The 25,965-nt window shown below is 32.1% G+C and overlaps 1 protein-coding gene across 1 annotated transcript in view; it reads right to left on the minus strand.

Moving 5' to 3' along the window:
* Nucleotides 1-11,195: 11,195 nt before the first annotated feature.
* LOC130446337 (protein vestigial) overlaps nt 11,196-25,965 on the minus strand; it is a 79,532-nt gene continuing 64,762 nt past the window's right edge. Inside the window, exons 4-5 of the mRNA XM_056782531.1 lie at nt 18,985-19,299; nt 11,196-11,754 (exon numbers count right to left, since the gene is read on the minus strand). Of these exons, the coding sequence (XP_056638509.1) occupies nt 11,705-11,754; nt 18,985-19,299 (365 nt within the window). The 3' untranslated portion in view covers nt 11,196-11,704. The remainder of the gene's footprint in view (nt 11,755-18,984; nt 19,300-25,965) is intronic.

Consider the following 25,965-nt stretch of genomic DNA (forward strand, 5'->3'; position numbering starts at 1 on the left):
AAAATGAGAACACCGAAATGGACAGAGGAGTTGGTTAAACTTGGGCAGTATTTAGTAAACTTCGTCATGTATTAAAGTACAGAAGAATTGCCACACAAAACAAGTCAATCAAATACAATACAGAAGATAATGAAGAGTGCTATATTAGAGATTTATAAAACATATAAGTTATAATTGCAGTGGATAGGTCATGTTGGTAGACAAGAGAAAAAGAAATGGACCGTGAACATCACAAGGCGATCAAGAGGAACGAGAAAAAAAGCAGGCAGACCTCATAAATGATTTTCGTAAATTATGCCGTATCTTTTCGGAAAAGTTTTCAGAACTTCAAGCACCGTTGTCAAACAACTGACTGGAACATGCTCGCAGGTGACGTGGACTTTGAATTTTTTAGATTCATAAATATACTACCTAGTCTGGCATCCAATTCTTTTCCTCTCAGGCATATTGAAAATAAGCAAAATAAACCCTAGTCCACTGAAGGTTTACGTATATCTGCACAGAACATGCGATCTTTATCTCATCTAAGGAAATTCTCGAATAGTTTCTTCTACAAAAATTACGTGAAACTATACAGAAAACTTTATCTTAAAACAATGAAAGCTGCCAAAGATATTTATTTTAATAGGGGCTCGACTCAATTTGAGTGAATCTTCAAACTATAAAAGAGAAGTGTTATATATTCACTTCTTACCGGGACTTCTTTAAAAGATCGTTGTACGGTTATCCACTTGGGAGCGCAGAGCACCACCTTTACCTACCTACTTCACATTCAGAATTAGTTAAGGGCTCAATATTTTACAATGCAAAAAAATTAACAATCATTCGCCTGTTAAAATCAAAACTATAACATCTTCTCTTGCATTTTGCAATAATTTGAGAGCATATTTACTAGAAAGTGCCTTCTACTCTGTAAACTACTTCTAATAATTAGTATTCAATTCTGAGCATACTGTATACTGGTTTAATTTTGCTATTGACTTATATACTAATTATTACCTGTTACTATTACCTATAATTTTGTTATTCACTGTGATTTTCTTCTGTGTATTGAAATAATATTTTATTTGTATCTTTATTTAGTTATTTTATGTTTGTTTTTTAGTTTTTACAAGATTTTGTCTACAAATTTTTTGACAATAAAGCATTTCTCTCTCTCTTTCTCTTGGTAAAGATATGGATAGAGGTAATCAGATAAAAAAAAACTGAGAGCGGTGTACAATGTAAATTGAAACACGTGAATTGCTAAAAACAAAACTTAGTTGTTCAAAAATTTGAAATATTTTATATTGACGTTTATTTTTGGGTGGAATAACGTTATGTTGATTTCAACTGATTTCTTAATTGGCTATTTATTAGTTCATTCAAAGTTTGTATTCGTCGCTGGTAGCAGATATACCTTTGTAGACCCATATGGTACACACTTGCTCTTAGCGGAGGCGGTTTTACAGGGCATTAATCAAAGTTCGCCCTTGAAGGGTATAAAGAGTCTGTTGGTTGTTCCTGCCGAAATGATGAATGACAGACATTAATATAACACGTTTGTGGTTAAATTAGGACATTGGTAACTTGATTTGTTCAATAGATAGTCATCATATAATGCTGAGTTTTTAATTGAAATTGATTGGATTCGGATGTAGTATGCAAAGACAGGTTCAATAATTTCTAGTACCATCCAGCATAATATAAATTATCATTTGGTAAAAATCTTATACAGTGTTTTTCTGAATTAATGCGACAAAATTCATGAGGCGATTGTTCGTTTGAAATTAAAATGGGTCTTTACCATAACAAAATTTCCTTGGCTTACCTTTTAAAAGGTGGTGACTCAAATTGGAAGTGGAAGACCACGAAGTTATGACAATTACTTTCCAGCTCTCGTTCCAACATAAAGTACCCAATTATAATTAAATAAGGTAAGAAAAAAATACTTATTCCAACTTTGTAACAGAGGACCTTCTCTAAAAACTGAATGATCTCCAGAGCCTTGTGTTGCTGATATCAGCAGTGAATAAAAATTATACTATACATTAATTTTAACCTAAAAATTTTTTTGTGTATCAGATTATGTATTATAACATTTTCAATAAAAGGATTTTATGAGCTTATACCAATATTTGAGATAAAGTCCCATATTATATGTTTTATTATTAAACATTGGAGTAAAAAGTTGAAATTAATTACAGGAATTTCTCGACGTTTAATTTTCTTTCTCTGTGGGTTCCTTATCCAACCAATTTACCTATTAAAGTACAATTTACAGCTTCGACAAATAGTTACAACCAAACATAAAACCACTTTAAAACGTGACAGCGACTAAACCAATAAAACGAAAATTATCGTCAGTTTACACAATAAAAACAGTATTTATGTGTCAATTGGGTGAAATTTTAGTTTCTCCCTAGAAAAACAACTTTAGAAAACAATATAAATGGGCTGAAATTATCTTGTAGATGCAGTAACAGTTGTGTTATTCCTAGATGTGGAAAACGACACGAAAATGTATATCTTTATGTCAGGAAGTCGGCTTAGGGTGATCTATTTTTGTATATTTCGAATTATCCTTGTCACAGCCAACAATTCTTCATTGTCTTCCAAAAATAATATCATGATTATTCACTATATTCATTATTTCATAAACGTATGGCTTTAATAGGACGTTTAAATTGACTATTTTTCATTGTGAGATAATAATATAGGTACAAAGAATCCATGGTATGAATCCTGCAGGTTTCAGACTCAGTAAAGTACTTGGAGACGCAACACGAATATAAAATGCTACAAGTTAAAAGCACACCAATAATCTACAAAATATTTAGCAAACAACCTTAATTCAGTCATGTCAAAGATTCGGCCCGTGTGCCGCTTCAGGCCCCTGGGCCGTATTAATAAGGCCCGAGATTGCAATCTGTCACAGAAAAAAGAATCATGTTTTCTAGAGCTTTTAGCCTTCATTCGATTCCCCAAATGATGGTTTAAATACTCGTACTCTCAAGTTTACGGATATTTACAAAGTCAAATTTTCTACAAAAAAATTAATAACTCAAAAAGTATGTATGTTTCGAAAAAAATTTTTAGACAAAAGTCAGCTATCTTTGAAAATATTTTAGTTACGAAGATTATATCACGATTGTACCCAAACGTACAAATTTTCATGATTTCACTTTAAGTATTTTGCCATATACGAGTACAGATAGCTTTAAATCGTCGTGGGACCTTGTCATTTGTGATTTCTGAGACTTCTTGTATAAATTCGATTGCTAATTGCTAAAAATACACATTATACAGATCTAGTACATTTAGCGTGCTTCTAAATTCATTCAACTAAATTCAAGAGGTAATTACATTTATGAAATTAAAATTAATATTTTGAAGTATTTCAAGTTTCTATTATTACTGAAATTTTAGAAGAAACAAATAATAAAAACTCGATTTCAGTGACCACTTTTTAAGGGATGGGCCGAGGAAATTTTGTTATAGGAAAGACCCATTTTTATTTTATTTAAGCAATCACCTATTGAATTTTGAGTGGGGTGCGAGGAACGCACGTGCATCGAGCGCACGGGCACATTTAGAAAACATTTCATGCATCAAGCGCACACATTGAAGGATCGTTCGATGAACGCACAAGAAAATTTGATCTGCCGAAAGGAGTACTAGAGATGGGCAAACTTCCGAATTTTTGAATAATTATTATCATTAAAACAAAACGAAAAACCATCAGCAACATCTAAGATTTTCCAAAATGAGCAAATTTTCGATGCACCCTCCTATATAATCTGTGCGCTCGAATCGACTCGACGCATTCGAATTTTATCGCATGAATATAGAAACACCCTGAAGTTCCATCGAAATTCACTTTCTTATATTTGTGCTAAAAACAAATTTTGTTTTGCAAACAGATTAAATCAACATTGGATTGATGATTGAATTCTAAATATCATTTTAAATAATTTGAACTAAATGAACGTTTTTTCCAAAAAGAATTATAGTGTCTTGAAAAAGAATGTCTATTTACTCCATGATTTATTTATCTATTCAGTCCTAGAGGAACTAAATAATTGACTACTTCATGTTCAAAATCATAAGGGTTGATGATTTATACCAATGTGTAGATGTAATTATAACATCTACTTCTTAAGAATGAAATATTAACGTCATAAATGATAACATCGAAGATAAAATACTAGGAAGCAGGAGTTTTTTATTGCGTAGTTTCAGCTATTTTTAATAATAGCGTGGTGATAGACTTATGGATTTAAAAAAAGAATCTTAAATAGTCGTTATTTTTAATTCATAAGTGTACAAAATGATTTTTATTCCAGCAAAGTGTCGAAATGATCCTGTAAACGTATTTTATCAAACATTAGATAAGTTGACATATAAAATATCATAATTACCATATATTATGAGGATGGTCTTTAAAAATTATTTGTAACGCCTCCTAAAAAGCTTATAAACAACACGTGTCTCTACATGATCTATTCAAAATATAAAAATTTATAGAACTAAAATCAATATTTGATCAAAATAACAATAAACAAAAATTTAGATTCAAAGATTTAGTCTATTAAATAAAAAAAATTAAAGATATTCGATTTGATATTTTTTTAAATTACATTAGGACAAACGTTATTTTAATATTTAGATTTCTTTACTCAAAGCTTCAACTAAACTTTCTTTCGAATTTGTAGTACCTTCTCTTCTATAATCATCTTTATATTTTGTATTAGTTTAACATTTAATCAACTTAGATCGTCAAGAGGCACGTGTTGTTTTAAATTGTAAAAAGAAAAATCATCAAAAAGAAGCTTCTTAGAGGACGTGGCAAAAAATTTATATTTTATAGACCACCCGATTCCATATGCAATTATCATGTAATTACACCGCTTTAAAAATGATTGCTAATTTCAGTAGATGCAAAATTAAGAAAAAAATTATCACAATGTAAAATTCTAAGTGGAAAGTTACACATTGGTCAGATCAGCAATTGTTAGTTTTATGGAAAACTGAATATTGTAAATTTAGTTTACCCACTACCAATATGTAAGATCAAACATTACGATATTAATATGAGTTTCGTAATGAGATAATATACCGCACTAGTGGAATGAACTATGAATAAAAAATTAAGCTTCACTTATTATAATAATTAAACACAACACCTGTACAATTCGTGATGTTTATTCCAGTCTTCGAATCGTATCTATTGCGAGATTCAGCGAGTACTAGGGTTTGTATTGCGTTATTTGCAGCATGTTCTATATCAGAATCCACACTTTCATAGTCATGTCGATACAATTATACCAAATTGAAGTAAGCGTGTCAATATTGATAGTTCGCAAAATAAATCAACAATGAGCGCAACGCTTGCTTGTTACATGATTCTAATATCATTAATTTCAGGAAAATGGACTAATTTTGAGTGAATAATTAACAGTATTGGTAGTAAGTAAAATAATGTACTATGTTCGTATCGTAAATTCATATTACGATATTCAATGGGTTATATCATTTCGTAATATGAATCTTTACGACACTTATATCGTAAATATCTATTACATTGGCCCTACTTTAAAACCATATCTTGGAGATGCAACGTGGTATAGAGGTAAATGACCAGATTATGAACAGTATAATACGTCACTGTATATACTGTACTATATTATAGCTCTACACTACCCATTATTATCATGGGAAAAATCATACAGAAATCTTCTTGTTCCTACTCCATTTTAGGCAGGTTGCCTGTTCATCCTTCGCACTACCCATTCGTTAATATTTTTCACTCTGCATTTTTGCCTTATGTCGTCGCTACGTTCCCTGTCTAGGTGCGTTTTTTCGGTAATTTTTCGTGGGACTTTCATTTCGCTTGTTTCTGGGAGCCTTTTTGTTTTTGCTGTATAAGGCCGAGCTTCTGCTGTGTACGTCATTATGGTACAGTTTTGTAGGTTCTTGACTTGGCCTCAATACTTATGTATTTGTTTTTCCATATAGTGTCGTTCAGACATCCGCCTGCTCTTGCTGCTTTTATTGTTTGTTGCCTTACCTCTCTCTCAATATCACCATATCCGGATAGTTCTTTACCCAGATATTTGAATTTCATTCCTTGCTGGATTATTTTGTCGTCTACGACCAGCTTGCATCTAAAAGGTATTTTTGATGTTATCAGGCTTTTTGTTTTGGAGGTTGAAACCATCATATTTAGAGATTTTGCTGTGCAATTAAAGCGATATAGAAGCCTTTGGAGGTCGTCTTCGTTTTCTCACACCAGCACAGCATCGTCAGCATAGCATAGGATTGTAATATTGCGGTCACTCATTTTGTATCCGTTCAATCTGCGTACTTGCTTTATTATTTCATCCATAATTATGTTAAAAAGGAGTGGACTCAGTAAGTCGCCCTGTGGTATTCCTTTTCCCACAGGGATTGATTCGGTGAACTCTCCGTCGATCTTGGCCTGTAGAGATTCTCTATGATTTTGATCAAGGTATGGGGTACTTGTCTGTCGTAGAGAAAATGTACAACATCCTCTAGCTGAACCCGGTCAAATGCTTTTTGCAAATATATGAAAAACATGTAAGCTGGTTTGTTGTATTCGATCGACGTCTCTGCAATCTGTCTTATAACAAACACTGCATCACTGCGTGATTTTCCCGTTCTAAATCCTTGTTGTTCATCCGACAGGGATATGATACTATTTATTTTGTTTGTTATTATTTTTGTTGTTAGTTTTAATGTTGTACTCAGTAGGTTTATGCCTCTGTAATTCTCTGGCATTTTTTTGTCTCCCTTTTTAAACATAAGTGGTGCTTGTTCGCCATTCATCAGGTATTCTGTGGTATGTAAAGATATTTCTAATCAGTTTGGTTAGTTGTTGGGTAAGTCGTTGACCAGCGTGCTTAAGCAGTTCACTGGGAATGTTGTCGGGTCCAGGGCTTTTTTTGTTTTTCAATTGTCGGAACGCCGATTCTATGTCTCTACTGTGTAGTTTTGTAAGATATTCGATCCAGGTTTCCTTTGTTATATGTTTAGGTACAATTAGTTCGTTGGTCTCTGATTTCTGATAAATCGCCAGATTTGCTTTTGGAGGCCAAAGAAGTCGCTCTCCATTCTTTTTGAGAGAGCTTCCCAGTGATCAGTTATAGTTTGTCAATCACTACAGATTGTTTTATATTGTTCGTAAGATTCTTGTGTCCTCGTCGTTCGATATTTTAGATAAGCTTTTTTCTTCTCTTCGCTCTTGTTTTTGATTTCTTGAGAGAACCGTATAGAAATCGTCGTGGTAAAACATTATAAAGATGACTTACATCGCTCATTATACAGATAAATATAATACAAGCATTTCATCTAAGAAGACTCAATCAATGTTCATACCAGAGATTCAATTAGATGTTAACTAGCTGTAGACAACAACATAATACAACAAAAAATGGAATTCAACTAAGAGACTAGACTATACCTCAAAAGAAAAAGGCATCAAGGTTCAGTAGATATTTGTGGAAAATAATATGAAAAACAATATGTTAAATATGGTGGGTACTTCCCATCAAATGTATTCGAGAGTCTCTTCTATATATCTATCCTAAATATGAAGGATCATCTGGTACCCTTTGATTAACCTTTTCGATATCATTGGTTGTTGTAGCTTTTGGCCGTCCTAATTCTCGTCGTCAGTCAAGTTGATACGGTCAAGTTTGAATGCAGCTCTACAAAATTTCAAGTAGTAAATAACGGTGCAGGATTGAACTCATCTTCCATTTGCGTTGATGTATAACCTTTAAATAAGAAATGTTTGATGACAATTCATTGCTGATTTTTAACCTGTCTAGAAAAATCTTCTCATCAACTCACTCATACGATTATCAGAAAATAAGTGTCCAAAATATTTCATAATTCATATTGATAAGCTCCGACATCTTCAGGTTGAGGTCGGAAACTTTAAGTCAACCTTGTTACATACAATAAGATTACAATAAGGTTGATGAACAACGGCATTATTGAACCAATTTTTAAAAACTCAATAAGATTTCTAATTAAATCGTAGGAAATTACTTTGAATAATAAATACTGAATGACTCATTTTTCGTTGATAAAAAAATCGCCAAACAATTTAAAGCATTTCTAATGAAATGTTATTTACAATGTATCGCTATGTAATACCAAGAATGTAATTAAGTACCTGATAAATTAATTGCTATTAGCTATTACAATATCAACGTGTAAGCATTTACCTCCGTATCTTCGATCGTCATCCGGGGTTATTTAAATACGAATATATCAATATTTACGAGGGCCATTTTTTTTTCAACCTCTGATAAAATATAAATAAATGACAAGTTCATATAAACAAAATATTAACAAAATATTACGGTTACTTCTCGACATAATCAACGAAGAAATTGAGACATCTGTGGACAAGCTTTTCAATACCCTCTTCCTCGTCAATGTAGCCTACCGTTCAGTAACATTAGACTACAAAACAGACCTTAAATCTTCTGGAAATTCCGTAGAAAAAGGAGTAATGGTGAATCTGCTGTTTTCTTTAACCATTCTGTCAACTCGTTGAACCAGGTCATCTGAAATTCACATTTAGCGGGAGCATCAATAATAGTGGACATGTTTACGCAGTTGTAGCACAACGCCGACTGACGCTTAAATGTCAACAATAGCAGAGTGTGTAGTGCGTGAGCTTCACAGTCGTTAACAGCGCATGCTCGCTTTCTTTTACCCGCGTAGTGTCTACACGAAGGGATCGGAGGTTGAAAAAAAAACGGCTCTCGTACTTGTCTAAGCTTAACCTAACCAACTCTTAAACTTTCATTATTCTTCTTTTTCTTTATGTATCTATAAAGAGAGATGTGACATAATCCGAAAGTCTGACTAGCTTTCCGAACGATGCATTTTCTTGGCTTGTTGTTGCTCTTACTTTCTTTTATACACCCTCTTTCTAGAAGAGAGGAAAAAATAACTTATAACTTGAGGTGTGTTGTAACACGTTACAACAAGCCCCGGGATTTTATTACAACTAAACCTTTGGTGTGATTTTTAATATTTATCAAGAAAACGATTTAAACAATTTATCAATTTTAACAACTGTTACACATCATCGGAGATGGTTGAATTTTAATTTGAGTTTGAGTTAAGTTTGAAATTAGTTGATAATAATACCTCAAACCAAAATTTTAGGATAGTACAATTTTATATTACCTACCTGGCAAAAATGTGGCTCGTACACCCTTCCGCTCATTGCGTGGAATGTAAGAAAAATATTAACTTGAAATTGAATTGTTTTTCATTCATTAAGAAAAAAACCTCATTTTTACTCTTACTTCTTTGGAACAAAAAGAAAATGATTAAAGAAACAGAAATTTTCTACTATTGATTTTACTCCTTAATGATTGGTTCATAATTTATTTTAGATGCTATATCTGCTTCAATAAATAAAACTACAAAAACTGAAAGTTTTTCTTGACCCCCAATATTTCTTGAATGATAATTTTTGATTAGTTTTAATTTTGAAAAGCTCCTTTCAGTGGAAAGTATTGTTAACAAAATTCTAATGACAATGTTAATATCTGGATGAATTTCTTTGAAATCGTTCTCTATGATATATTAGAGCAGATGATTCACGTCTGGGTAAATCTGGGATTATATTTTGTAACTCCTCTCACAACTCATAAGCCTGGAAGTCACTGCTCTCATCTACTTGCAGGACTGTGTGTAAATCCTGACAGCTTCTCAGTACGAGGATGTATTGATATCTAGTTAGCCTAGACCAGTTCCATGCATAAACAAAATATTGCGTTACCATAGCAACGAACAATAACTTATTAGAAGTTTCAGTGTAAAGTTTGACATAAAAAAAGTAAATCAGAGTTACGCAATAAATTAAAAGAAAAAGATGTCCACCGAAATTGTGATAATCGCAAAATTGGAGTATCGAGCCATCATCAAGTACCTGTATTTAAAAGGGTTAAGAGGTAAGCACATTTACGAAGATATGCTCAATGCCCTTGGTGATCAATGTCTTTCGTATGCGATCGTGAAAAATTGGAGTGCAAGCTTCAAAAGAGGTAAATTTTCCATTAAAAATGATGACCGATCGAGAATGAAGACAATGAAATTACACTGTGTAGTGAGAATAAAGACAGGTATGAAATGTTTGTAAGATTTAGATATACAAACAAGGCAAGTTATTTTAGATATATTCGGATTTTTAAAAATTCAGTAATCTGATAATGCAATCATAATAAGAGCCAAGAACATGTAAAGGAAAATCGAAATTACCTCACAAAGCTATTCAAGATTTTATACGTAGGACAAATTATAGTTTATCTAAGAGAACAGGGCAGCGACATTAGAAGTAATACAGCAAAAGGTAGCAAATTATCCAAAATACAATTACAACAGTTCAGAAATATTACGTCAAGTTTTGTCAGCACGTAGTTTTGGACACAAAAAATTAAATAAACAGATGGCAATAACCGAATTGTAAAGGATAGTTCGATGGCGACAAGATTATTTGCGTCAAATAAAATACTAGCAAAGTTCTAATAGACGATTGGGGTACATAATGGACTCAGTTCATGTCTGGTACCCTGTTTAAACCAAGCTTCCTTACAGGCAGGTACATTTTACTGGTCTATTTATGTTTTATAATTTAATATTCAGTTGAAGCAAGTTAACGAGGTATAATAATGGTTTTTTTCTAAATTCTAAGCAGGACTACAATTAAGTGCAGGCATCTGTCTAAATATCGTATTATGCCGCCCAATTGATAATAATTCCATTGCCTTTTAACGAATATTTATTCCCAAAGATATAAATATTTCTTAAAGTATTTATAAAAATAACAAATTTATAAAAAGAGGTATCTACGCCTATGGTAGATCAAACAAAATTGTCCACAAGGATTTTTATAATCTTCAATTGATATTGGATATACCACCAAGTTATCGTCTTCAGTGACTGAAGGTAAGTCTCTGAAGATGATAAGTTGGTTATAAAAACGCGCGTCAGACAGTGTTCTTAGTATGAATATCACTAACGGTTCCAGAAATTCTAGTTAGTAGTACCCTTTATGTCAAAATAACTATTGTACCACGTTTTTTAATGTTAATTGGGAACTAGGAATTTTTTATAAAGGAACTAGACCACATCTTCTAATTTGAAACTAAAGTAAAACAAAGTTATAAATTTTAAATTTTATTTCGCATGTAACATGTGACATCATTTGATATTTACATATTTTCAATACAACACAGCTGAGGATCATACACAAAAAAAAATATTTCTTTATATTATTGCACAGTTTTTCATAATTTCATTAGAATTTTTCTGTAAAAAAGTATCTTAGGAATTTTAATTATTTGATTTTATTGAGTGATGAAATTTTAATAGGCAAAATCATTATTTTAACTCTGAAATTACATATGTGGGCAATTATTTCAGTCCTCATGTACCCTGAAAAATTCCAAATGCATTACCTACTTCAATTAACTCGTTAATACCAATCCATTTCGGGTAAAACATTTTTTTCTGTGGACGCACATTTGTTTTATTTAGTGAAGTCCTTTTTCTTCATGTAGGCAACTTAACATTTAAATAAATCAGTTTGTACTCTACTATATTACACTTAAAAATCACTTCTCACTTTTCTTCTTTTGATAAAAAACGGAAACTATACATAGTCTTTCTTGGTTTAAAACCAGTAGAGATCCTTTGAGGAATCTTGTACTTGAGCTTCTAGACCTGAAACAAAGAAAAATGTAATACAGTATGACAGTTTTTAATTATTTTTTACACGATCAATTTCGAAATATTCTTAAAAAGGTAATGAATTTCATTGGTAAAACTATTTATCTGCATATTATAGAAATTTGACGAAACATCAGAGTAGAACATGAAAAGGAGTCCATTCTTATATTCAAGAGTATTCCTTGATTCCACTTCCCTAGACCCTAGAGTAGGTGTAATATTTATCAAAAATTAATAGATCTGTTTGTGAAGTCCGTTTGATGACATTAACATTTCCGTGATGGTAATCGCGAACACATCAGCAACAAATCCGTCTTCGTAAGCTATTTCTAGGATAATGAACCATCCATTTTTAGTGGAGCAATCTTTCCTTTCAGTCTAGTCCTTTTGAGTTGGCTGATCTGATAGTTCCAATGTTTGTTTACTGAATGGAGAGTGTTAATCCAAGTCTAATGTCAATAAATTCTTTGATTTCTTCTAGGTAATTTAATGCAGATATTCAGATCACTTTCTATGATATCATTTTTCTCTTTTGGAAACTGATTTTCAACAGATAAAATGTTTTTCAGAATAATTCAATAGTTTACGAAAATAATTTTTTTTTGGGAGAATTAATCCATCGTTTTTCATTTCTTTGGGGACTTCATATTTCATATATAATTTTTCATTCCCCTAACCGAATGTTCGATCAATCAAATATTGATGACAGTTGAAGATTTTATATTATTTTATAAGGGTTTCTTCAAATATCATTAATTGGTCCATAGACTAATATAAAATGTTTTGCGCCAACTGTTCTTAATGTTTCTATTTTATTACTTCGCCCATGGACTATAACAATCCATTTTTTATTTTAATTCGTTAAGATGGTTAAATCCCCAAAACATGGGGTTATATATAATAGACATTAATATTATCACAAAATAACTCAACATTTTTTCTCAAAATATATTATACATTATAAATTTTTTTAAAAAAGATGAACATTTCCCAGAAACTAATCAATACCAAATAGCAAAACTCTCTAGACCCAGATCACTTCATCACATACATTCCACGACTTAATTTCCTAGAAAACCATCATCTCGAGAGAAAGAAAACCCATCCCAGCAATTATCCTTTGTGTGCGAAGCGCTGGCCCAGCGTTGGCAGGATCGATAACTCGTTTGTCCTTTTGTTGACCAATGGCGAGTGGTTAAAGGACCAGCCCACAATTGTTAGCGGATAGCCCCCGCTCTCGTTATTTCTACCCGACCCCGCGTACTAACGTATTTCCCCTCTACGGCAGTACAAACATTCCACTGGCACTGTTAATTGCCGTTCTCAACATGGCAGCGTCGAATTGGGATTTCGAGCGAGTGCGTAATATATAAGTGCCTTTTTGTATAGCCATGCGACTGATACGGGGTGTTAGAATTTTAAAAAGAATGTAAGGTGTTTTAATCCTTTTTTAAATTACGAAATAGCTATCTGACTCAGATGGGCGGGAAATAATGCAATCAAACTATTTCGTTATACTCGACAATATACTCAAATTTGAAAAATTCTTAATTTAATAACATATAGAAGCATCTTAGGATCTGAAAGGATGAATCACAAACTGTAGATTTCGAAGGACATTCAAATTTGTCTATTTTTCGTTAATTCACAGTGTTGTTGGGTTTATTTGTTGTTGAAGAAGAGAAAGATATTTGTTATGGTTATATTCGGGATGACCCCGACGTAGAAATATTTTTTTCTTCGGGGCCGAGGTTTTATGACAAAAAAGCCCTCTCTAGGGTATCGGAAATGTATTTACTTCCCTATTACCTAATTCTTCCATCTTCTCCTATCCTGTACCAGTCAGTATCAGTGTCGTATTTATAGGGGAACAGGACGGGCACGGTCCAGAGCCGCAAATTTTAGGCGCGGCAAAATTGAAAAATAAGAAAAAGTTTTTTTTATCTGTCAATTGCTAGATTTATTAAACATTTCAATCAAGACACTTCAATCCAAGGAAATTAATCTTACATATTTACGGCTCCCTTTATCAAGGGCGGATCTAAGGTCTCGACAAAGGGGGTGTCATTAGTATTAGGGCGAGTCCTCCTCCAAAGACATGGCATTTTAAGCCTTTTACCCACAAAATATAACTACTCCAGATTAAGACCTTGAATCCCGAGGTGTGATTGAGTCCCGTAGAGGGACCAGAGGTGGGCAAGTAAATCGAAAATCGATTCTTTTGAATCGTTCATCTAAAAGAGCGCTCTTTCGAACCCAAAAGAACTGCGACTCTTCTTGTCTTCCCTCACTAGTTCAACTTTCTTGTCTATCCCAAAATCCGACCGACTCTTCGAGTGAGTCGATTATTAAGTTTAATAGTTCTCTTACAGACATTTGATTCTTTAGACTAAACCAACTCCTAAGTTGTTTACCCATAGAGCCCTAGACCGACTCCCGATTTATTTTTCGATTAGTTTGATTTGAATCATATCAAGTAATTTATGTCAGATTCTTTTACTCCGTAGTCTTGAATTTCCTGAGAATTTTATTTTTGTTTTATTAGGTATTGTTTTGATATTCTAAATATTTGGGGGTATTGGCTCCCTTTATCCACAGTGTAAATAATTCGTACTTTTACATATTCCTATCTACGTCCTTTTATAAAAAACAAAAAACCAAGTTAATTAATCAGGGTTTAGGGGGGATTATGACCCCCATGACCCATCCTGTATTCGCGCTCGCTCTTTACGAAACACAGTTTGATGCTTTTGAAGAGAAAGCAATCGAAAAATTAAAAATATATCATTATGAGGATAGTTCAAAAAGGAAAAAAATAAGAAAGTTACAAAACAAATGAGGCATGAGAACAGATCCCACCGGACGGCTTCAAAGTAAACACGTTTCTAGCTACTGTTGACAGATTGTCGAAATGAAAAACAGTTGATGAAAGAACCATTGCTGAAAATGCCAAGAAACTAAGTTTCAAATTCCTAGATGATTTACCAGACGAAGAGAGTTTTACTGATGAATGTCTTCATTTTATTGGTCACTCGAAAAGTTTTTGCCTCGAAGAAGATCACCGCAAAACATTCTTCGATCTTTACAAAATCATCCATGATGAAGCTGTGGATAAATTATCCAGGTGTGCTACAAAGAGGATATTATTAATGATTTTTTCAGCAAATATTGCTTGTTCCTTTTTGAGATTTTTCAATTATGTCACAGGAGATTGACGAGAATTTTCATAAAACTGAAATTTTGTGCGATAGGTTGTTGTTGTGAGGGTAAATATTCCTTTAAAGAATATTTAAATTTTTGATTGTTAATATCTTCTATTCTGTAGTACCTATAAAAAATCGTTTTGAACGTCATTTAATGGCTCCATAATTGGACAGTAGGTCAATGTTTGTTTAGCATTAAACGCAATACAAAATTAGGAAGTTGGAAAAAAAATGTTCGTCTTTTATATAGAATTTAAAATTTGATTATTAAATAATTATTTGTGTCTAATAAAAATCACAATTTCAAAAAAAACTCCAATTCCAATAGATCTATGTGGATATATATATTTAATTAAATCATAGAGTTATGGATCTTTATTTGATGATAAAATCTTGGACAATAGTAAAATAAAATATTTTTATTCATTTAATCTATTGATTTATCAAATAGTTATCTGGGTCTTAAAAATATTGTATTCATAAAAATCCAATCAAAGAGTTTGCGCAGACAATATTTTATAGAATTTTATGGTAGTCTGAGCGATTTCTTCGTCTCGTCATCTATTCTCATAAAAAGACTCCTGAACTTTTTTGTTGGTTTTTTACATTAGGCATTTGAGGCCTCCCAAGATCGGAAGCCCGGGCGGGCCACCCATACCGCCCCCCTGTTAGTTAGTCTCTGCAAAAATTAATTTGAAAAAATTTTTCCTATTATTGACGACATTGGAAGATTGTTTGGTTTATATATACATTGACGTGACTGTTTGAATAGGGTTGTACAAGATGTAGTCTTTGATATAGTATATCAGGAGGAAATGGCATTGGGGTGTAATTACCATCGCGTGACCTTACTCGTACTTAATGGTTCAGTCTATATAACACATTCGTTATTATGAAACACGAAAAATAACAGCAAAATCTATAATATAGAATGATGAATAATATATTTTAACGTAAAGTGAATTTCAAAGACAGTTTACTAACGAATATTCTGCGAGGTTTTATATTGAATTAGTAGAATTTTCATTTACATTTGATAAATCCCTGCTCTTCCTCTTCCTGCATAAGGAATTTATTGAAAGAAATCATATTACAAGTTTATAAATTTCAAAAACATTAGTTTTACCGAATATATTTTAAATTTATTTTTGTTTCAAGTTCTTCATCAAAATTGAATGATAAACAGGATATTTTTCTTCAATTAAAGTGAAATTAATAGTTAAAAGTTTGAAATTTAAATTTTTAAACTAATTCCAGACTTAAATGAATTCTAGAAAGCAGACTGGTAAACGAAAAGGTAGTCCGAGTATATAAGACAACTCGTGACGAATTCATTAAGAGTATTACCTGGAATTTAGTACCTGATCCACTTTGTAAAGTAGGAAGATTCAAAAACTAAATCCTAGAGTTTCTAGATCCTTTAAATTACATTTTAATTGGGTAGGTACTAAGCAATATACAATAGGAATATGTATTTTCAAAATTTGCCAAAGCCATCAAAAGATGTGACCTAAATAAAAGTTTTTGGAAATATGGTATGGATTCAATTTACGATATCAAATCATCGGGTTCTGATAAAAAGCAGTATCTTCTGTGCTACCCTAAACATCAAAATTGAAATTTGAATACATACATAAATTGATTTCTCGTTAGAAAATAATGGTTTACGTTAAATGTTTTTTGGTATGCCCAAAAAACTACAATCTCGAAATTTTTACTGTAATCCATCTACAATAAACTATTCATTCGCTTTATGAATATAAGATCAATTTGCTCACAGAGCGATCGTATCTGAATCAAAGTTAATGATTTGGTATCATGATTTGTCAATGATCGGTTGTAATTTCCGACAATTACCGGACCAATGAGAAATTTTAAATTTAACATTATCAAAATTCCAATAAATACAGTTATCACAAAATAATAGAGCCGTGTAATTAGAAATGGGAGAAAAATTATGTAGTTACAACTGTTGATAAATCTAATTAATTCTAATGGTGTTTCATACATGGCTTTTGATATTAATCTGCTACTGGTGGAATTTATGCTTCCATTATCAAAACATCTCAATGAAGCGATATTATTGTAATTTATGTAAATGTTATTAGCCAATCCACTATGCATTGTTTTTATGGAATTTTCTGTAAATGGACACAAACTTTGAGGAACATGTTTACATATTTTAGCAAAGGACACCTTGTATAATTTCACTTGTCGTTGGTTTCGCATGCCTCCAATTCTAGCAGCTACCGGTCATTAATAGAAAGCCATGACTAAAGACCAGTTCTTGTAACATACGAGTTACTTGTTTGTTTGAAAACCTACTCATCAAACTTGAGAGGTTTTCAGTGAAAAATTCGATGAGTTTATCAAGAAAGTGAAGACTACAGAAATTGAAGATCGGGAAATTTTAATTTCCTTAGATGTAAATTCATTATTTCCCAGTGTGCCGATCCCGCAGACCTTCGAGTACTTTGAGATCTAATAATTTTGGAGCTGATGTAGTTGAAGAATATTTACAATTAACAAAAATATTTAAGTACAACAACGAAATATACAAGCAAGATAAAAAAAAGCAATGGGTAACTAACTGCCTATCGACGTTTATGACTGAACTGTTTATGACTCATTTTGAAAAACAAATCAGTCAAGAGTTTCAGTATTTTCCCAGAAAATGGTACAAGTATGTGGATGATATTTTCGCATTTTCAATACAAAAACAAGGAAAATTAGTTGATTCTGTTTATACAAAAGGATTGGAAGAAATGTTTAACAGAGTGGACTTTAAATCAGAGTTATCAGATTAATCTGGATCATATCATATTATAATACAAGTGACGAAGATAATATATATTATATACTATAATTTGTATAGTTTCCTAAACGATTCAAAATATATCTATTAGCAGGTTGAGCACATCCAAGCTGATAATTAGATTTGTTATTGTAATATGCCATTCGGCGTATTACGTTTTTTTTTCAAATATTTCGAATATTCCTTTGTTCACGGCTCAGTAGTCACGTCTATTTTAGTTTTAACATTCAAGTTTTTCGAAGAAATTAATTTTTTATCGACCTTCCACTCTATTCGAGAAACTCAATAAAACCTCGATATGTATTCTAAATCGTCCTCTATCTGTCTATTTCTACAACAAATATAATTAAATTTAGAAAAAATTGTGGTGATATCATCCTTTATATTTATAAATTTTTTAAATATCTTTACTCTTTATATCTAAGTGCACACGAAATTTCAGTTATCAACAATTTCCTTCTGTTTTAGCAAATTTTGTATAATATTTTTCGTATAAACTCGACCTTCCTTTTTATTTGGGGAACAGAACATATTTTTGTTTGGTTATAATGAATATATATATATATATATATATATATATATATATATATATATATATATATATATATATATAAATTCACTTTTTTCATATGTTAGAATATTTTTATTCAAATCTATTCTACCTACTCGATCTTTTTTCAGTAATTTCCATCTGTATTCCAGTTTCCCCCTATTTTTTTTTCGCAGTTCTAAAGCTTCCAGTTTGGGAATTCAACAAAGGATTTAATCGATGCACCATAACAAAATACAACTCCAGCATCTAGGAATCCAGTTAAGGTCAGCAGCCATCTCGGATATACTTACATAAAATTGATTATATTTTTCAATGTGCCTCGTAGTTCAAGAACGGTGGAAATGACTTTATATTACAGTAGTTATAAGGTAATATTTTAATTATCACTTTTCTAGGACGTGAATTAGAGGAATAAGTTGGAAAATGACATTTATATTTTCATAGTAAAAATATGTACCTTTTACAACAAAATCCCTCGGATTGAAGAATTTTCTTGGAATCTAAGAGTGAACTCTTTTTCGTGGTCTATTTTACTACAACTGCATAGTATAGTATAGTAACAAATGAAAATAGATTAAAATAATATTTTTCACCAATAAAAATAAAACCTGTGTTATTCCAGCTTGGAATTAATAATATCAACAATATCTCACCTGACATAGTCGGATACGAAGAATATGGTGATTCAATAGATGGATGCTGCCAGTCCATTGCTTTGCAAGGTGCGTGAGAGCCCATATGCAGTCTTGAACCAGGAAGCAACAGCCCTCCATATTGGGCTGCCATATTGTGATGATGGTAATCATGAACCGCCCTATGGTGTTGGCTGTATTGGTACCAGGCATCCCCTGGATGGTAATGGTCTGAATAGAGATCTGCAGCGTGATGAGACGTACTTGATGCACCGACGAAGTGCTGACTATTCCAAAAGGAGGGAGGGAAGTTACGTGCAGTCATAGGGGAGGTTTCTGTAACAGATATCAACAATTAATATACAAAAATTTGCTAAACAACATTGTATAGCTGAATCGCTTATGAGGTGGGGTACTGCAAAGGCAAGGAAATTTTTTGCATTGGTCTTGGTCTTGCTTAATTACTTTTAGGTTTTTTTTCAATATTATTTAGTCGTTGTATTCTGTTTGTAACGGTATTCTATATATCCTATATACATATACTCATATAACGAGAAAATACAAATTACTAAAATGGACAATTTGGAATCGTTTGTATTACAAATTCTGAGGATGCAAAATCGAATAAATTCAATCTATTTAAAATAATTGCATCAATATAAGTAGTAAGTAAGTACTATATACATTGGAATAATAAGATGTAATTCAAATGGTTACTATTGAACAAATATAGTCCACGTGGACTCATCATCTCCACTGTTTACCTTTGAAAACATGGAATAGTAAAACATAAATGCATTTCTATTGATCGAAGATGTCGGAAGGCGTATTCACACAATTTCTTTGGTATATTCCTTCTAGACAGTCTGAGATAAGCAGTGGCTTAGTAAGATGAGATTAATCTAATTCAGTTAATGTTTAGAAGAGGAAAATATTCAGCAATCTGATAGTATAAATAATAAGAATTACTGAATTAACTGTGGATCATTCACAGAACCGAAAAACATGTGAAGAAAAACTGAAATCAGTTGACAAAGCTACTAAAGATTTTATATGTAGGACAATTTATGGTTTACATAAGAACTCGGTTGCGACATTAGAACTAATACAGCTAAAGGTAGCAAATTATCCAAAATACAATTACAACTCCCTTACAGACAGGTACATTTTACTCGTCTATTTACGTTTTATAATTTAATATTCATTTATAGCAAGTTAACAAGGTATAATAATGATTTTTTTCTAAGTTCCAAGTAGAACAACAATTAAGTGTGTCTGTCTAAATAACGGCGTCCAATCGATTGCCTTTTAACGAAAGATATAAATATTTTTAAAAGTATTTATAAAAATAATAAATTCATAAAATGCGGTATTTACGCCTATGGTACATCAAACAAAATTTTAGGCAAGGGTTTTGAACCAGTTTTTATAATCTGCGATTGATATTAGAAGAACTATAATGCTGTACGTCCTCAGCACCATCATAAAATAACAGTTTAAATAATATTGAAATTACTACTGATTTATTTACAGTATTTTAGATGAATACAGTTCTAATAGTGAACACCTGGATTATAGTTTTGGCCAGTTTATCAAATAAAGTACCTGTCACATTGTTTACATAACACAGTCACCACAGAGTACAATAAAGACCAAAGAAACTACATTCTGTTATATAATGTTATAAAATTTGATAAATGTTCAGACTGTTTTCGAATTCCTGGAATGTTAACGTGTAATAATTATCAACGAGGTATTTATCCGAATGAGAAATGCGATAAGTATTCCATCAAGCGCCAACTTTTTTTTTCGCAGACTTACATTTAATTGAAAACGGATATATTTGTGATCTATTAAGTTAATGACAAATAATTTCAACAGTGATTTGGTTATTTTATACCTATTTCGACAAAATAATATAAGGATATATAAGGATAACTTATGACAGTTCCAACCAGTCAACAGAAATTTCTTACAAATACTCACAACAAGTCTCAGTTCATTTCAATGTTGTAAGAAAAGTTTACTGCTGAAAATATATATTAAATACGATAACTTTCACAACTTTTTGAATAATTATATCTCAGAAACAGTGGATTGTAGGAAAAAAGTACTGATACGTTTCTTGTAGATAATTTTATGATCTACAATTTTGGTCTGAGGTATTTATATAACTCACCGTATCGCTGAAAATTGCGAAAAACTCATTTTTTTCACCTTTGACCTTGAATAAAATTTTTTTAAAACATAGAAATGATGGGGAATATTCAAATTTTATTATCAATTGTATTTTGAATAATTTTAGTGATTTTCAGCTTCATTTGAATTTATGTAACCTCGAATATCTAAATTGGGAAGATATTAATATTGTTTTATCATTATTATTATTATTTTATTTTCATAAAATTTTGAAATTTTCTTGTGACAATATCAAGCTTATCACTTTCTATCTTTAATTATTCGAGAGTGTAACATCTTTATTAATACTATAATTTCAATTTATATATTACTCTCAGTCACCGTTGGATTTAGGAAGGGTCTAGGAGGGGCTAAAGCCCCAGACCCCGAGAAGGTAGAGGCCACGCAAAGGCCCCGCAAAATACTAATTTTATCATTTATTCTAAAAGCAATATTGAATACATAGTAAAATTTGAATTTTTTCCAAACATTATTTGGAGATATTTCGTTTGATTTCTAAAGTGGGCTTCGGGTCGATTTAAGCCTCAAGCCTCACTACTTCTTTATCCGATGCTGCGCTCAGTAGTATATAATAATCAATCAATAATAAAATAACTGTTATTGATTCATTACTTTCCTCCGCCTCTATTTAAATATTTGTTTTATCTCTTTTGATACTGGTCATTTTCGCTCTGTCACTGTCGGCAAAACAAGTTTACGTCGTTTACTCACCTCTGGCTCTCCGCAGAACAACAAGTAATGTGCTGCCATCTGCGATAACGTTGGAGAAGCGGCGTTTTGTGTTTATTGATATAAACTTGGTAACCGATGGACTCCGATACTGATGCCTTACCGCTTTCGAGGTATTCGGTATTTGCATTTCTTTCGCTTTTAATTGGATCAAATTTGTTGAGTTTGTGGAATTTGTAAGATAAAGTTACCGCCACACTATTCGGGCTTTAATTTGATAAAAACGATAAGGTATCAGTTCTTATTTATAAAAGTCGATTGATACATGAATTGATAGAAGCGAAAACATGATTTTTTCTTACCTCTCTAAATGAACCTATTTATTTAGAGTAAAAGATGATGGTTAAGACATAAACCAGATTGTGTATTACTGTAAATAATATAGCCTAAGACATAGAATAATTATTTTTTTATCCAGGGGATCATGCTATGAAGGTGACAGTCGTACAAAACTTCTGGCCAATGGATTCCTAAAATTTCCCCAGGATATTAATTACTACCACTGCTGCGTACATAGAACCTCTAGCTCAATTTCATAATATTGTTACCTCTAATTTAATTTGATTTAGGTACTAATAATTTTTCATTTTTATCTACTACGAAACAAAAAACTAAAATGTGGCGAGATTTGGAAATTTCCGACGAAATTGTAAAAAACGCTGATAAACCAGCGCAAAATATTTTGCTGAGAAAATCCGGAGATTCATACGACAAAGAAATCAACCAATTTGCGAAGAGGTTGTCAGAAAATGCTATACATTAATGACATCAAGCTTTTGTAGTTAATTTGTACGAAAAATCTCCCTTTGTTCCCATGGAGTGAATAGTCGATGATAAACAAGAAGCAAACAGTGAGTAGAATATTGATTTTTGTGGTAATTGTACCAACCAAAAAATCATTTGGATCTCTCATTTCCTTACAGACTAGTGATACAGAAAATGAATCGAGCATCTTTACAACAGGAAAATTATATCATCACGATATTACCCTAATTATAGAAAAATTTTTTTAATTTGCTAATAAGGTATCAATTATTTTTTTTTCGCGCACAACTTTTCAATTTATAATATTTTATATTTCCCACAAATTGAAAGAAAAAGCTTATTATCAAAGTTTCCGAAAGCTCAATAATTTTTTCTTATCACATTTCAGGTCATCGTAATTCTGCCAGAATAGTAGTTCGGATGTAGGAAGGAACGAAGGTCTAAAGACCAAGTCCTTAATAAGATTGTCAAATGTGTCAAGGGTGGAAGCCATTTTCTCGGATGTTAGCAAATCCTTCCATCGCGTCTGGCTCGCAGATCTGATATTAAAGGTAAGAGAAACTGGAACTCTGAAGAAGTTGTTGTGCAACTAGATCATCATCCTTAGAATGTACAACACCTTGATGACCTTCCTCGCAGAATACACTGTCATCGTAACCAAGAGCCAATCAATAGGCGATGTTAACACACAGACTTCGGAAAACCATGTACTGAATCGACTACTGGTGTACAAGGTAGATTAGTAAGAAAGATCCAAGCTGTATTCTTCGAAAAGAAGAGGCATATACCAGCCAAGGCCAAATACTTGTGAGCCATCCTGGACCAAGGACTTACTTTGAAGAACTATATTGACTACCTAGTGGAGCAATGAGGAAATATGACGACAAGTAAGACCCATCGGAAGATTTTTGAAGCTGGAACTGAAGACTCCAATTCCAAAAAACACCAGCTTGAGACAAGCAATGATCGCCACTTGGTACATCAGGATCCAGCAGATATACTGAGAGTTGGATTAAAAGAGGAAAAATTAGGAGGAAACTGTCAGAAGGAGATGCAAGTACCCATCATCTAACGGAGGAACTTGACAAGAGAAAAGAAAAACCTAACCTAACCAAAAGTTGATGAAAATAGAAGAAAAAAACAAAAATAAATTTTTTACACCAATGCCATAATGGAGAAGATCTAGAGAAGGAACAGTTCGAGCAAGTGAAACCACTCTTCAATGTCTTAGTCAACTAAGAATTTGCACCGCATAGACGCCACGGAACATAAATAATGGAATCACCAGAATTGAAGAAGAAAAGAATAATGAGGTTGGTCTTATCCCTAAGAAGAAAAAAATAGCGGAATATTCTGAATAATTCCGAGCAGCAGAAGAAGTTGACGTTTCCATAGGAAAAATAGGGGGATGATTGGAAGCTTGTTCCAATATGCATAGTTTTTTGTGTGATTCCTTTTTGGGAAAGGCGGTTTTGTATAAAGTATGTAAGATTGCGTTCTGATTTTGGAAATTTTATCTAATATCATTCCGCCTCGATAAAATTATTGCAATATTTAGAATTATGGTCAGTCAATTCTCAGGTATTGCCAATACAAATGCCCCTTTAGTCCCAGCAATACCTTTTATGTCAATATAGATATAACCTCAATACCAAGCCGTTTAAATTAACTCAAGGTCTATACATGATCCGCATTATGGAATTAAGTAGTGCCGTTGCCAAAAACATCATTTCTACCTCTGACTTAATGCTAGATGATCCCTTCTCTCAAACCACAAGAGAAAACTTACCTATCTCTCCTACAGATATTGACGATAGCATAGGAAAACTTCTTAAATATTTTCCAGCCTTTTCCGATAATTCTGCTATCTCTGTCAGGTAGAATTCATTCTTAAACCCCACCTAGCCGGTGGGACAGGTAACTTCCCTGTCACTGGTGAATTCGTTCATCAACCAAATCACCAACAACACTCTAAAAGCTGTGGTGTTCTCATTATTTTAACTACTAAATTCAATTCTTGCGCGATAGTAAAGTGATGTCCCACTCGAAAAGTAACCCAATCCCAAATATGAATAGTAAAATTGTCCCTTTATCAGGATAATTTCTAAAATGAATCATGCCAATTAAGTTGGAATTTCTGGAATAGTTGGAAATTCATACTGCACCATATCCATATCAAAAATAAAAAAAAAAATGAAACTGAAAATAGACTTAGATTTTAAAAACGATATGAACGCCAATTCCAATGAATAAATAATAAATTTCAATACGTTCCATTTAACTGTTTAGTGAATAGTTACCACACGGCCATCTCTACTCGACAGGAACGTTGTCTTTACTCGAAGAGTTGGTGATTTATATAAAATGCTATCTGATTATTTTTTATTTCTGAATGTTAACTTCAGTTTTATATTGTCGATTATCCTTTGAATTCGCCGGCGATCGGGCTCCCGATTCCCACACTCCACCAACTTCTGGTGATAAATGTTCTCTCTAGATGTCGCTAAGAAAGAAAGACATATTTTCTCTGAATCCTGGTATTCGATGCTAGTTTATGTATAAAGAGTATTAAATGTTTTATTAGTTAACCAATTACTATGAACAATCAATTTAATCAGTAGTATTCACGTTTTTTTTCTTTAATTTGATCCACTTATGATTAAATTGATACTTAACTATATAAATTACAAAGTTCTTCAGAATCTTCTTCTATCATTTTGTTTAAATGTTATTAAAACTTTAGTAGTTTGTAGATGATTATAGATAGAAATAATGTTTTAATCCCAATTCCGATATATCGTTACGTTAAATCTACTTCAGTTTCAGAAGAGACGTAGATAGAACTCATTATTTTTATTAAAAATGTCTTTAAAACTGAAAATTTATTATTTTTTTTAACCTTTTATTTTCTCATTGTGAGTTTCTAATCGTAAAGTTCGTTGTCCTTCTACAACTTCAGCAATCTTTTCGCTGCATCTGGTATATTCCATCTGCTAACATCGTTTCTACGTGCCTCATTTTGACAAGTTTTTATGACAACATGGACAAGTTATAACTGTCGGTTTTTATATTTCAATTAAATCTAGTTCGCTTGGTTTGAATCTTTTAAGACCACGTATCACTAAGTTCTTGTACTTTAACTTAGGTTTTTGTTCATGACTAATTTGTTAAGAATAATTTAATTGATGCATTCTACATCTGTTTGAAATGTAACAACTGGAAAAAAATTAAGTTTTCTGGTTAAAACAGGTTTCCATTTTGATATTCATGATGTAGGTGATCTATTGATTAATATAAATACACAAATTG

The sequence above is a fragment of the Diorhabda sublineata genome, chromosome 7, assembly GCF_026230105.1.
Source record: "Diorhabda sublineata isolate icDioSubl1.1 chromosome 7, icDioSubl1.1, whole genome shotgun sequence".
NCBI lineage: Eukaryota > Metazoa > Arthropoda > Insecta > Coleoptera > Chrysomelidae > Diorhabda > Diorhabda sublineata.